The sequence below is a fragment of the Convolutriloba macropyga genome, chromosome 10, assembly GCF_964194025.1.
Source record: "Convolutriloba macropyga chromosome 10, txConMacr16.3, whole genome shotgun sequence".
Lineage (NCBI taxonomy): Eukaryota > Metazoa > Xenacoelomorpha > Acoela > Convolutidae > Convolutriloba > Convolutriloba macropyga.
Genome location: NC_134477.1, coordinates 52,897,578 through 52,912,507, shown reverse-complemented (window position 1 = coordinate 52,912,507; position 14,930 = coordinate 52,897,578). Strand labels below are relative to the sequence as shown.

The 14,930-nt window shown below is 33.2% G+C and overlaps 1 protein-coding gene across 1 annotated transcript in view; it reads left to right on the top strand.

Annotated features, from left to right (window-relative positions):
- Positions 1-2,452: 2,452 nt before the first annotated feature.
- Positions 2,453-14,930, top strand: part of LOC142348692 (uncharacterized) — a 35,765-nt gene continuing 23,287 nt past the window's right edge. Inside the window, exons 1-3 of the mRNA XM_075400141.1 lie at positions 2,453-2,728; positions 3,336-3,442; positions 3,783-4,041. Of these exons, the coding sequence (XP_075256256.1) occupies positions 2,635-2,728; positions 3,336-3,442; positions 3,783-4,041 (460 nt within the window). The 5' untranslated portion in view covers positions 2,453-2,634. The remainder of the gene's footprint in view (positions 2,729-3,335; positions 3,443-3,782; positions 4,042-14,930) is intronic.

Below are 14,930 nucleotides of genomic sequence, written 5' to 3'. Positions count from 1 at the left end.
AAATTTTTTTGTTCACGTGCGGCATTTTAAAGCAGTTTTTTCCATTTATTTTGGTTAAGAGGTTTGGTTATGATTTTGTTTTAATTTTAGGCTGGTTTTGGTAGTGGTTTGAAGAATTCTGGAAATTCATATGACTTTTATGATAATTCGGAGGTTTTTAATGTGTTTTGCTGATTTTCGGGCTAATTTTTGCGTTTTTTTGACGATTATTTTGTTTTACTGGCTCAAATGGGTATTGGAGAAACCCCTTCTACTTGAGAAATTTTATGATAACAATTGTTTACAATTTTGTGGGTAAGAGTCATTTTTTTGTTGAAAAATATGACAAAAAAATGGAGAAAATTGGAACTATTTTTCTTAATTTTTTGCAGTTTTTCGTTTTTTTTTCTGTTTTTAGCTAAGTTTCTTTGCCTATTATGACTTGCATATTGTTCTGCGAGCATCTGGATACCCTATTGGCTGGAGGGATTTATTTTGGATTTATATGTTTTTGAAATATTAAGAAATGTAGTAACTTTTTCCAGTTTTTTAGTGAAAGTTGTTTTTAAGAGCTATATTTTCATAATTTTAGCCTAAAGTATTTTTTCAAAATTCACATAAGTGGTTTTTGTAAGAACTAGTTGTTTTGATGAAGTTATGCTGGCAGAGATAGTTTTTCGGGATCTCACTTTATAACAAAATTTGATCAGATTTTTAATCATATTTTAACAGGTTTGATGTTATTGTTTTTACTTTTTTGTTTCATAACTTTGTTTCAAGATAATCATAAATTATTGAAGGCAAGTTTTGTTTGATGAGTAGTTGGATAGAGTTTAAATGGATTTTCACTTCGAGTCGTTTCCGGAATTCTTCCGGCTATGTTTTTTTTGTAAGATCTGTTCACACATTTTCATGATTTTTGAAGTCAAATTGGAGTAGTGATTTTGGTCACGCCGAAACAAGAATTGGAGCGAAAAAGCGAGTGGTTTTGCGACGTGAAATTTTTTCGCTCTAAATTTAAAGTGGAGTGAGAAATCGGTTTTTGAACAAAATTTCGCTTTCTCGCTTTTTTGTTCACATGCGGCAATTTCACTTTGCTTTTTACTGTTTTTTCAATTTTTTGGATAGGATTTTTTTATTCTAATTGGTTTTCCCAATCCATTCATAGTCTGTTCTAGGTCTAGTTTTCTTTTTAGTCAATGAAAATTCTTTGAATTATACGTCAGGACTTGTCCTGCTATGTTTACTTCTTCGAATAAAAAAATGTTTCGCTTTACCTCATTTTGCCGCCTTTTCAACATTTTGCGTGAAATCTTTTTGACTTCTCTAGGCTAGTTTCTCTCTTCTCTCATTCTGCTAAAAGTGATTTTGAACATCAGTTGCGGCAATTTCACTCTGATTTTTACTGTTTTTTCGATTTTTTGGATCGGATTTCTTTCTAAATGCTTTTGCCAATCCATTCACAACTCATTCTAGGCCTAGTTTTTTGTTTGAATTAAATTTTCATTTCTCGTTAGTGGTTTTTTTGTTCACATGCATTTTGACATTGATTTTGTTTTTTTTTCTCATTTTTTCATCTGATTTTTTTAAAATGGTTTTCTCAATCCACTCATAGTCCATTCTAGGTCTAGTTTTTCTGTTTAGTCAATGAAAATTCTTTGAATTATACGTCAGGACTTGTCCTGCTATGTTTTTTTTTATTTCGTCGTCATGATTTTTGTTACGACCATATGACGTCACAGCCTTTTTTTGTTCATTCGTTCATGCAATTTCAACTGAATTGCATGCGTGACGTCATTTTTCGCTCTTAGTGGAGCGAGTTTTTTTGTTCATGCGCGTGATTAAATTTTTGGTCACACTTGACTTACTTCACTCTCAAAAATGACTTCCTTACTTTGAGATAGACTTTTATTTACTTTAGTTCGAAGAGATAAGGTCAAGTGAATGTGTCACTCTAAATGAAGGTTATTTGAGATCAGCTAATAGAGGCAGCAATAACATATACAGATTTTTAATCAAAATATAACAGATAGGCCTTCAATGAAAAGACAATTTTTTTTGGTCTGTCTTTTTTACTGCTTTTTTAGACTGCCGATCTACGAATCTATTGCGGCTATTTTCTGGCAATCTACCAGCTATGTTCGTACTGTTGCTTGTATCCTGTCCCTGTCGATTTGCCTCGTTAGATGAAAATCGCACTCGTCACGCCTGTTTGTTTAGATTTTCCGTCTTTGTCGCTTGTTTCATCTTGTTTTCATCTTCCTGTGCTTGTACACTAATAGAATGATCAGGTGAAACTCATAGCGAGGATCTTACATCGACGACAACTGAACAACAGACAGCGAATGACAGAGTCATTAAAATAACATCAACCGCTTGCCGATACGAAAGCAATCTTGGTCTACGTTCCCTTGAAAGTCTCTGCCTGATGCCTTCATTTCTGCGTTTCAATATTTATTATATAAAGGAGTTTAATTCTAGAGCTCTTTTTCAGATTTGGTGACGTGATTGATATAGGGGTGGATTCATTGCCTGAAGCTCAGTTGACTGGAGTTTTTGTGGAAAACGAGACCGTTATTGTTTTGGAAATTGAAAAACATCTTCATCTGGTCAATTTCAGTTTGAATTGTTTTTTCATATCGATCACTCTGCGAAATGGATTTGGTTGACGTTGATGCTGAAACTATCGACACTAATGCTGTTGTCATTGAGGAGAACAATCAGGAAAATGAAACAGACAATAAAAAAGGTAACTCGAGCGGTCAACTTTATCAACTGCTTTTTGTATTAAAATTTTAGTATAACTAATTGAGATGAATTAACAGACACGAGCCTCTTCCAACGTTGCGTCCATAATGAACAAGCAGAAATGATAAAATTTGGAATGAAATAATGTGCACATTTGTCTTTGGCAGCAAATAATGCAGTTCGGTGAATTAAACTAAAGGGAACTATAATGATTTTTGTGACCCCGTCACAATATCCGTGTTATATTGCTTTTTGCTGTGTAAACAGCTCACGCGCATCTGGGGTAGGGTTTCGGTGTAAAAATTATAGAAATTGTGTGGTAGAAATTGTATTAGGTTGAAGCAATTTTAATAAGAATAATTTTGACTGAAGACTTCAAATTGCTTTATAAAATTTTTCCGAAAAGATTTTCTCGACACGTTTTGAAGTACTTGCAATTATTAACTTACGACGTTTTGCTGCCTTAGTTGCCTCTGACCTAATAATGCACTCCGATGGAACTTGGCTGATCCGATTATGATTCAGAGAGAAATTTGTTGTGGATATTTTATCATAAGTAATTTCATCGGAAGCCTGAAGTGATTTTGGCATTTGGGTCTTATTTTAAGGTTTATCTATTGAAGATGTTGAGGCTTCAGAATCAGTCCCATTATTTGATTCCTTCCCAGTGGATGACAATAACATGGTGGAAGCAGAGTCAGCTCACGACAAAGAGGTGAGCAGAGATAATTGTCGTTTAAATCTTTGTCTTATATATGGCATAAAATGTGTTTTTTTGGTTCTTGTCCGTTTGTGTTTGTGGATACTTGATTTATTATTTAATGGCAAGTGTTCTGTAATTGGGGGTGGTGGCAAGAACGGAAAATATACTGTTTCTCAAATTAAAAAATAAAGAAAAATTCACTCGGATTGCATTGGCAAAGATTAGGTTTCGTTATGGCTTTTTAACGCCTTCGCGAAACTCGACAGTAAATTTTCTTAAGAGCACAAATGATGTTGTACGAATAGCTTTTTGATGCCATAGTGTATTTGCTCTTCGTTTTTTGTTTCTACAGAACCAGCCTCTAATTACAACCTCTGATGGAACAGATGAAGAAATGGATACTGCAGTCAACGAAGCCGGTACAGAAGAACTCGAACAGCAATCGGAGGAGTTGAGCATAGTATCCGGACTAATTGAGAGAACAACAGTTGAGATCTCAGCAACAGAAACCGAAGCAGAAAATGTTGCAACTGAAGGTAGAGATCACGATGTGGAAACTGTTGGTGAAAGTACTGAGATCCAGGAGGAAACTCGTGATGAAACTGAACCTGGTAGGCACTCGTCAAAAGTTTGAATCTTGATAATTTCAAAAAAATAACATGGATCCCTTTTACTTAGACGCCGATCAAGATTTGGTTCTTGTCACTGGAAAAGAACTAAGTCTTAGTTCTTCACCGACTGTAGAGAAATAATGATTTCAAACCCGGAAAAAAACGATAAGAATACTGCACATCATGAAAAAAAGACGTAAAGAAGTATTTTAAAAATTTTGTTAATAATTAATTGGAAACGAAGTGTGACTGTAAGTGTGATTGTAATATAATTTGCAATTATTTTGCTTGCAATTTTATTTCTCACTGTTTTTTTTTGCTGGTTCTAGGTCAATAACTTGATCATTTTTTTCATACTGTAAATGGGCAGATATAATCATTTCTGGTAATCACTTGAGCAAATGGTTAACAAATGTTCTCAAAAACGAAAAAAGAAAACAAGATTTGAAACAAAATGTTTGAAAATTTTGCGAAAAAGTTTTTGCAATTTTACCTGCGCAAATCCCTTTTGCTTCGACCATTGATTGATTAAGTTTTGGTTCTTGTCACAGGAAAAGGTTTCAGTCTTAGTTTACATTCTCTGTTCTCCGTTTCTTGCTTTTCCTTTTGTCTATGGTTAAACCAAGTCGCAACAGTCTTTGTCGCGGATATTATTTGGCTATTTTCTAACTTATATTTTAAGGTGCGTTGGCAAGCTGTTATCTATACAGTTACCAATTGAAATCTTTCATCTATGCAACTGCAATCTAATCTCTGCCAACTCAAGGCCCTTTGTTGAAATACCTAAATTAGACATAATATCGTCATATGAACTTGGATTTTGAGACATTTGAAATAAATTATCTCTAAACTGTTGACCGGAAATTGCAAGAACGCGACTCTCATTTTACTACTGAATGAGATTCAGCAGGAAACTTGTGATGAAACTGAACCTGGTAGGCACTCGTTTCAGTCACGATAATTCCAAAGTGTTGCGCTGTGACAAGAACAAAGAGAAGTAGGATTGAAAACATAGCTGGATGGATAGCGCCCACTGTAGAGAAATAATAATTTCATATCAGGGAAAAACGATAGAAATGCTGCACATCATGAAAAGATGATATAAAGAAGTAATTACAAATTTTGTTAACAATTAATTGGGAACGAAGTGTGACTTTGAATGTGCAGATATAAGCATTTCTGGAAATCACTTGAGTGAATGGTTTACAATTGTTTGCAAAACCGAGAAAAGTTTAGATGAGAATCAAAGTGATTGAAAGCTGCAGTTTTTGCGATTCTACCTGCGACAAGACAATAAGCGATTATCGAAGAATTAGCTTAATATATTTCATGGTTGCGTAGACAAGATAAGATGCTTCCTAGTAATAAAGTAAAATTAGATAAAATTGAGTTTTATAAGCTATAATTCTTTATGTAGCCTCGAGGCGATAACGTGTCTTATTGATATCATTGTTTGTTTTTAATTGTCTCTAATTGGATGCTTATATCTAAATTACAATTATTTCTTTGCGATTATATTTGTTTGTGATATATTCTGACTGTTTTTTTGCTGGTTCTGTGTCAATACCTTGATCAACTTTTTATCATACTTGACATACTGCCCTGAAGTTGACTTCTAAGCGGTCGAACACTATTCATTTCAACATATCCTTTCTGATTGAAGAACACTAGAGGGAAAATAACATAGATCATATTTACTTAGACCATCAATTAAGATTTGGTTCTTAACACTGGAAAAAAAGCTAAGTCTTAGTTCTACACTGACTGTTGAGAATAATGATTTCAAATCAGGAAAAAACGATAAGAATACTGCACATCATGAAAAAATGATGTAGTGTTTTAAAAATTTTGTTAATAATTATTTGGAAACGAATTGTGACTGTAGTTGTGCAGATATAAGCATTTCTGGTAATCACTTGTGGGAATGGTTAACAGTTGTTCTCAACACCGAAAAAAAATCAAGATTTGAAACAAATGTTTGAAAATTCCAGTTTTTGCAATTTTACCTAAGCAAGTGACATAGATTCCTTTTGCATAGACCATCGATTGATTAAGTTCTGGTTCTTGTCACAGAAAACGAACGAAGTCTTAGTTTACACTCTCTGTTCTTTGTCTATTGCTTTTTCATTTGTCTGTTTTTAAACCAAGTCACAACAGTCTTTGTCGCTAATATCTGGCTATTTTCTAACGTATATTTTAAGGTGCGTTGGCAAGCTGCTATCTATTCAATTACCAATTGAAATCTTTCATCTATGCATATGCAATCCAATCTCTACCAACTCAATGCCTTTGTTGAAATACCTAAATCAGCCATAATATCGTCATCTGAACTTGGATTTTGAGATATTTGAAATAAATTTTCTCTAAGCTGTTGACCGGAAATTACAAGAACACAACTCTCATTTTGCTACTGGCTGAGTTTCAACAGGAAACTTGTGGTGAAACTGAACCTGGTAGGCACTCGTTTCAACCAAAATAGTTTCAAAATGTTGCGATGTGACAAGAACAAAGAAAAGTAGGATTGAAAACATAGCTGGATGGATAGCGCCCACTGTAGAGAAATAATCATTTCAAATCAGGGAAAAACGATAAAAATGCTGCACATGAAAAAATTATATAAAGAAGTATTTTACAAATTTAGTTAACAATTAATTGGGAACGAAGTGTGACTTTGAATGTGCAGATATAAGCATTTCTGGAAATCACTTGAATGAATCGTTTACAATTGTTTGCAAAACCGAGAAAAGTTTAAGATGTGAATCAAAGTGATTGAAAACTGCTTTTGCGGCGATTCTACCTGCGACAAGACAATAAGCGATTATCGAAGAATTAGCTTAATATATTTCATTTCGTGATTGCGTAGACAAGATAAGATGCTTCTTAGTAATGAAGTAAAATTAGATAAAATTGAATTTATCAGCTATAATTCTTTATGTAGCCTGGAGGCGATAACGTGTCTATTGTTATCATTGTTTGTTTTTAATTATCGTCTCTAATTGGATGCTTATATCTCAACTACATTTTTTTTCTTTGCAATTAATTTCGCTGGTTCTAGGTCAATAGCTTGATCAACTTTTTATCATACTTGATATACTGCCCTAAAATTGACTTCTAAACGGTCGACCACTATTCATTTCAACATAACTTTTTTCCGATTGAAGATCACTAAAGGGAAAATAACATAAATCGTTTTTACTTAGACGATCGATTACGATTTGGTTCTTGTCATTGGACAAAAAGCTAAGTCTTTGTTCTACACTGACTTGAGAAATAATGATTTCAAATCAGGAAAAAAAACGATAAGAATTCTGCACATTTTAAAAATTTTAAACGAAGTGTGACTGTAACTTTTCAAATACAAGCATTTGTGGTAATCACTTGAGGGAATGGTTAACAGTTGTTCTCAACACTGAAAATCAAGATTTGAAACAAAATTTTTGAAAATTGTTGTTTTTGCAACTTTACCTGAGCAAATGACATTGATCCCTTTTGCTTAGACTATCGATTGATTAAGATTTGGTTCTTGTCACAGGAAAAGAACTCAGTCTTAGTTTACATTCTGTTCTCCGTTTCCCAATTTGTCGCGGTTATATCTGGCGATTTTCTAACTTGGATTTTAAGGTGCGTTTCAAGAAGCTTATATCTATGCAATTACCAATTGGAATCCTATATCTACGCAAATGCAATCCAATATCTCTACCAACGCAATGCCCTTCGTTGAAATACCTAAATTAGACATAAAATTGTCATTTGAACTTCCAATTTTGAGACTTTTGAACTAAATTATCTCTAAACTGTTGACCGAACATTACAAAAACGCAACTCTCATTTTGCTACTGACTGAGAATCAACAGGATACTTGTGATGAAACTCAACCTGGTGATGAAACTCAACATTTCATTCAAAATAATTTCAAAATGTTGCGCTGTAACAAGAATAAAGAAAAGTAGGATCGAAAGCATAGCGGGATGGATAGCGCCCACTGTAGAGAAATAATAATTTCAAATCAGGAAAAAACGATAGGAATGCTGCACATCATGGAAAGATAATATAAAGAAGTCTTTTAAAATTGTTTTTAATAATTAACTGGAAACGAAGTGTGATTGTAAATGTGACGGGAACAAAGTAAAGTGGGATTGGAAACATAACTGGTTGGATAGCGCAGACTGTAAAGGAATAATAGTTTCAAATCGAAAAAAAAAACGGTAAGAATACTGCACATCATGACAAAATGATGTAAAGGAATACTTCAAAAATTTCCAGATATAAGCATTTCTGGTAATCACTTGAGGGAATGGTTTACAATTGTTCTCAAAACCGATAAATTTTAAGATGTGACTAAAGTGATTGGAAAATGAAGTTTTTGCCATTCTACTTGCGACAAGACTATAAGCGATTATCGAGGAATTAGCTTAATATATTTTATGGTTACGTAGACAAGATAAGATGCTTTTTAGTAATAAATTCAAATTAGAAAATCAATAATTTTTCATGTAGCCGTGAGGCGATAACGAGTCAATTGTTGATATCATCGTTTGTTTTTATTAGTCGTCTGTAACTGGATGTTTATATATCAATTACAATTATTGCTTTGCTATTATTTTGTTTGCAATTTTATTTCTCACTGTTTTTTGCTGGTTCTAGGTCAATAGCTGGATCAATTTTTTTCATGTTCTAAATGTGCAGATATTACCATTTCTGGAAATCACTCGAGGGAATGGTTTACAATTGTTCTCAAAACCGAAAAAATTCAAGATGTGGATCAAAGTGATTGAAAATTGCAGTTTTTGCGATTGTACCTGCGACAAGACTATAAGCAATTATCAAAGAATTAGCTGAATATATTTCATGGTTACGTAGACAAGATAAGATGCTTTTTATTAATAAAAACGAATTAGAAAAAGTAAGTTTAATAAGCAATAATTCTTTATGTAGCCTCGAGGCGATAACGTGTCTATTATTGATATCATTGTTTGTTTTTAATTGTCGTCTCTAATTGGATGCTTATATCTCAACTACAATTTTTGCTTTGCAATTAATTTCGCTGGTTCTAGGTCAATAGCTTGATCAACTTTTTATCATACTTGATATACTGCCCTAAAATTGACTTCTAAACGGTCGACCACTATTCATTTCAACATAACTTTTTTCCGATTGAAGATCACTAAAGGGAAAATAACATAAATCGTTTTTACTTAGACGATCGATTACGATTTGGTTCTTGTCATTGGAAAAAAAGCTAAGTCTTTGTTCTACACTGACTTGAGAAATAATGATTTCAAATCAGGAAAAAAAAAACGATAAGAATTCTGCACATTTTAAAAATTTTAAACGAAGTGTGACTGTAACTTTTCAAATACAAGCATTTGTGGTAATCACTTGAGGGAATGGTTAACAGTTGTTCTCAACACTGAAAATCAAGATTTGAAACAAAATTTTTGAAAATTGTTGTTTTTGCAACTTTACCTGAGCAAATGACATTGATCCCTTTTGCTTAGACTATCGATTGATTAAGTTTTGGTTCTTGTCACAGGAAAAGAACTCAGTTCTAGTTTACACTCTGTTCTCCGTTTCGCCATTTGTCGCGGATATATCTGGCTATTTTCTAACTTGGGTTTTAAGGTGCGTTTCAAGAAGCTTATATCGATGCTATTACCAATTGGAATCCTATATCTACGCAAATGCAATCCATTATCTCTACCAACGCAATGTTCTTCGTTGAAATACCTAAATTAGACATAATATCGTCATCTAAACTTCCGATTTTGAGACATTTGATATAAGCTATCTCTAAACTGTTGACCGAAAATCACAAGAACGCAACTCTCATTTTCCTACTGACTGAAAATCAACAGGATACTTGTGATGAAACTAAACCTGGTAGGCACTCGTTTCATTCAAAATAATTTCAAAATGTTGGAACAAGAATAAAGAAAAGTAGGATCGAAAACATAGCGGGATGGATAGCGCCCACTGTAGAGAAATAATAATTTCAAATCAGGAAAAAACGATAGGAATGCTGCACATCATGGAAAGATAATATAAAGAAGTCTTTTAAAATTGTTTTCAATAATTAACTGGAAACGAAGTGTGATTGTAAATGTGACGGGAACAATGTAAAGTGGGATTGGAAACATAACTAGTTGGATAGCGCAGACTGTAAAGGAATAATAGTTTCAAATCGGAAAAAAAACGGTAAGAATACTGCACATCATGAAAAAATGATGTAAAGGAATACTTCAAAAATGTCCAGATATAAGCATTTCTGGTAATCACTTGAGGGAATGGTTTACAATTGTTCTCAAAACCGAAAAAATTCAAGATGTGGATCAAAGTGATTGAAAATTGCAGTTTTTGCGATTGTACCTGCGACAAGACTATAAGCAATTATCAAAGAATTAGCTGAATATATTTCATGGTTACGTAGACAAGATAAGATGCTTTTTATTAATAAAAACGAATTAGAAAAAGTAAGTTTAATAAGCAATAATTCTTTATGTAGCCTCGAGGCGATAACGTGTCTATTATTGATATCATTGTTTGTTTTTAATTGTCGTCTCTAATTGGATGCTTATATCTCAACTACAATTTTTGCTTTGCAATTAATTTCGCTGGTTCTAGGTCAATAGCTTGATCAACTTTTTATCATACTTGATATACTGCCCTAAAATTGACTTCTAAACGGTCGACCACTATTCATTTCAACATAACTTTTTTCCGATTGAAGATCACTAAAGGGAAAATAACATAAATCGTTTTTACTTAGACGATCGATTACGATTTGGTTCTTGTCATTGGAAAAAAAGCTAAGTCTTTGTTCTACACTGACTTGAGAAATAATGATTTCAAATCAGGAAAAAAAAACGATAAGAATTCTGCACATTTTAAAAATTTTAAACGAAGTGTGACTGTAACTTTTCAAATACAAGCATTTGTGGTAATCACTTGAGGGAATGGTTAACAGTTGTTCTCAACACTGAAAATCAAGATTTGAAACAAAATTTTTGAAAATTGTTGTTTTTGCAACTTTACCTGAGCAAATGACATTGATCCCTTTTGCTTAGACTATCGATTGATTAAGTTTTGGTTCTTGTCACAGGAAAAGAACTCAGTTCTAGTTTACACTCTGTTCTCCGTTTCGCCATTTGTCGCGGATATATCTGGCTATTTTCTAACTTGGGTTTTAAGGTGCGTTTCAAGAAGCTTATATCGATGCTATTACCAATTGGAATCCTATATCTACGCAAATGCAATCCATTATCTCTACCAACGCAATGTTCTTCGTTGAAATACCTAAATTAGACATAATATCGTCATCTAAACTTCCGATTTTGAGACATTTGATATAAGCTATCTCTAAACTGTTGACCGAAAATCACAAGAACGCAACTCTCATTTTCCTACTGACTGAAAATCAACAGGATACTTGTGATGAAACTAAACCTGGTAGGCACTCGTTTCATTCAAAATAATTTCAAAATGTTGGAACAAGAATAAAGAAAAGTAGGATCGAAAACATAGCGGGATGGATAGCGCCCACTGTAGAGAAATAATAATTTCAAATCAGGAAAAAACGATAGGAATGCTGCACATCATGGAAAGATAATATAAAGAAGTCTTTTAAAATTGTTTTCAATAATTAACTGGAAACGAAGTGTGATTGTAAATGTGACGGGAACAATGTAAAGTGGGATTGGAAACATAACTAGTTGGATAGCGCAGACTGTAAAGGAATAATAGTTTCAAATCGGAAAAAAAACGGTAAGAATACTGCACATCATGAAAAAATGATGTAAAGGAATACTTCAAAAATGTCCAGATATAAGCATTTCTGGTAATCACTTGAGGGAATGGTTTACAATTGTTCTCAAAACCGAAAAATTTTAAGATGTGACTAAAGTGATTGGAAAATGCAGTTTTTGCCATTCTACCTGCGACAAGACTATAAGCGATTATCCAGGAATTAGCTTAATATATTTTATGGTTACGTAGACAAGATAAGATGCTTTTTAGTAATAAATTCAAATTAGAAAATATTGAAATTTAAAAGCAATAATTAACTTCCAACGTTGCGTCCATAATGAACAATTAGAAATGATAAAATTTGGAATTAAATAATGTGCACATTTTTCTTTGGCAGCAAATAATGCAGTTCGGTGAATTAAACTTAAGGGAACTATAAGGATTTTTGTGACCCCGTCCCAATATCCGTGTTATATTTTTTTGCTGTGTAAACAGTTCACGCGCACCTGGGGTAGGGTTTCGTTGTAAAAATTATATTTTAGATGTCCTCTAAGCGTGTGGGTGTGGTAGAAATTGTATTAAGTTGAAGCAATTTTAATAAGAATAATTTTGACTGAAAACTTCAAATTGCTTTATAAAATTTTTCCGAAAAGATTTTCTCGACACGTTTTGAAGTACTTGCAATTATTAACTTACGACGTTTTGCTGTCTTAGTTGCCTCTGACCTAATAATGCACTCCGATGGAACTTGGTTGATCCGATTATGATTCAGAGAGAAATTAATTGTGGATATTTTATCATAAGTAATCTGATCGGAAGCCTGAAGTAATTTTGACATTTGGGTCTTATTTTAAGGTTTATCTATTGAAGATGTTGAGGCTTCAGAATCAGTCCCATTATTTGATTCCTTCCCAGTGGATGACAATAACATGGTGGAAGCAGAGTCAGCTCTCGATAAAGAGGTGAGCAGAGATAATTGCCGTTTAAATCTTTGTCTTAGATATGACATAAAATGTTTTTTCGGCTCTTGTACGTTTGTGTTTGTGGATACTTGATTTATTATGTAATGGCAAGTGTTCTGTAATTGGGGGTGGTGGCTAGAACGGAAAATATAATGTTTCTCCAAAAAAAAATAAAGAAAAATTCACTCGGATTGCATTGGCAAAGATTAGGTTTCGTTATGGCTTTTTAACGCCTTCGCGAAACAGTAAATTTTCTTCAGAGCACAAATGATGTTGTACGAATAGCTTTTTGATGCCATAGTGTATTTGCTCCTCGTTTTTTGTTTCTATAGAACCAGCCTCTAATTACAACCTCTGTTGGAACAGATGAAGAAATGGATACTGCAGTCAACGAAGCCGGTACAGAAGAACTCAAACAGCAATCGGAGGAGTTGAGCATAGTATCCGGACTAATTGAGAGAACAACAGTTGAGATCTCAGCCACAGAAACAGAAGGAGAAAATGTTGAAACTGAAGGTAGAGATCACGATGTGGAAACTGTTGGTGAAAGTACAGAGATCCAGGAGGAAACTCGTGATGAAACTGAACCTGGTAGGCACTCGTCAAAAGTTTGAATCTTGATAATTTCGAAAAAATAACATTGATCCCTTTTGCTTAGACGCCAATCAAGATTTGGTTCTTGTCACTGGAAAAGAACTAAGTCTTAGTTCTTCGCCCACTGTAGAGAAATATTAATTTCAAATCAGGAAAAAACGATAGGAATGCTTCACATCATGGAAAGATGATATAAAGAAGTCGTTTAAAATTTTTGTTGATAATTAACTGGAAACGAAGTGTGATTGTAAATATGACGGAAACAAAGTAAAGTGGAATTGGAAACATAACTGGTTGGATAGCGCTGACTGTAGAGATATAATATTTTCAAATCGAAAAAAAACGGTAAGAATACTGCACATCATGAAAAAATGATGTAAAGGAATACTTCAAAAATGTCCAGATATAAGCATTTCTGGTAATCACTTGAGGGAATGGTTTACAATTGTTCTCAAAACCAAAAAATTGCAGTTTTTGCCATTCTAACTGCGACAAGACTATAAGCGATCATCGAAGAATTAGCTTAATATATTTCATATTTACGTAGACAAGATAAGATGCTTTTTAGTAATGAAGTCAAATTAGAAAATATTGAGTTTTTTGTTATTATTCATGTAGCAATAATTATTCATGTAGCCAGGAGGCGATAACTAGTCTAGTTTTGATATGATCGTTCGTTTTCAATTGTCGTCTCTAATTGGATGCTTATATCTCAATCACAATTTTTGCTTTGCAATTAATTTTGTTTCCGATAATATTTCTAACTGTTTTTTTGCTGGTTCTAGGGCATTAGCTTGATCAATTTTTTGACACACTGCCCTAAAATTGACTTCTAATTGGTTGAAAACTATTTTTTCAACAGAACCTTTCTGATTAAAGATAACTAGAGCAAAAATAACATAGATCCCTTTTGTTTAGACGATCGATTGATTAAGTTTTGGTTCTTGACCGAAAAAAAAGAAGTAAGTCCTAGTTCTACACTCTCTGTTCTCTGTTTCTTGCTTTTTCATTTGTCTTTTGTAAAAACATTTCACAACAGTCTTTGTCGCAGATATTATCTGGCTATTTTCTAAGGTTTTAAGGTGCGTTTATATTTTTTTAGCTTATATTTTTACAATTACCAATTGGAATTCTAGATCTACGCGTAGACAAGATAAGATGCTTTTTAGTAATGAAGTCAAATTGGAAAATATTGAGATTAATAGGCAATAATTATGTTTGTAGCCGCGAGGCGATAAAGAGTCCATTGTCGATATCATTGTTTGTTTTTAATTGTCGTCTCTTATTCGATGCTTATATCTCAACTACATTTTTTGCTTTGCAATTGATTTCGCTGGTTCTAGGTCAATTAATTGATCAAATTTTTTTTATCGTACTTGACATACTGCCATAAAAATGACTTCTAAACGGTCGAACACTATTTGTTTCGACATAACTTTTCTGGTTGAATATCGCTAGAGCAAAAATAACATAGATCCTTTTTGCTTGGACGATCGATTGATTAAGTTTTGGTTCGTGTCTCAGGAAAAGAACTCAGTCTTAGTTTACACTCTCTGTTCTCCGTTTCTTGCTTTTTCATTTGTCTGTTGT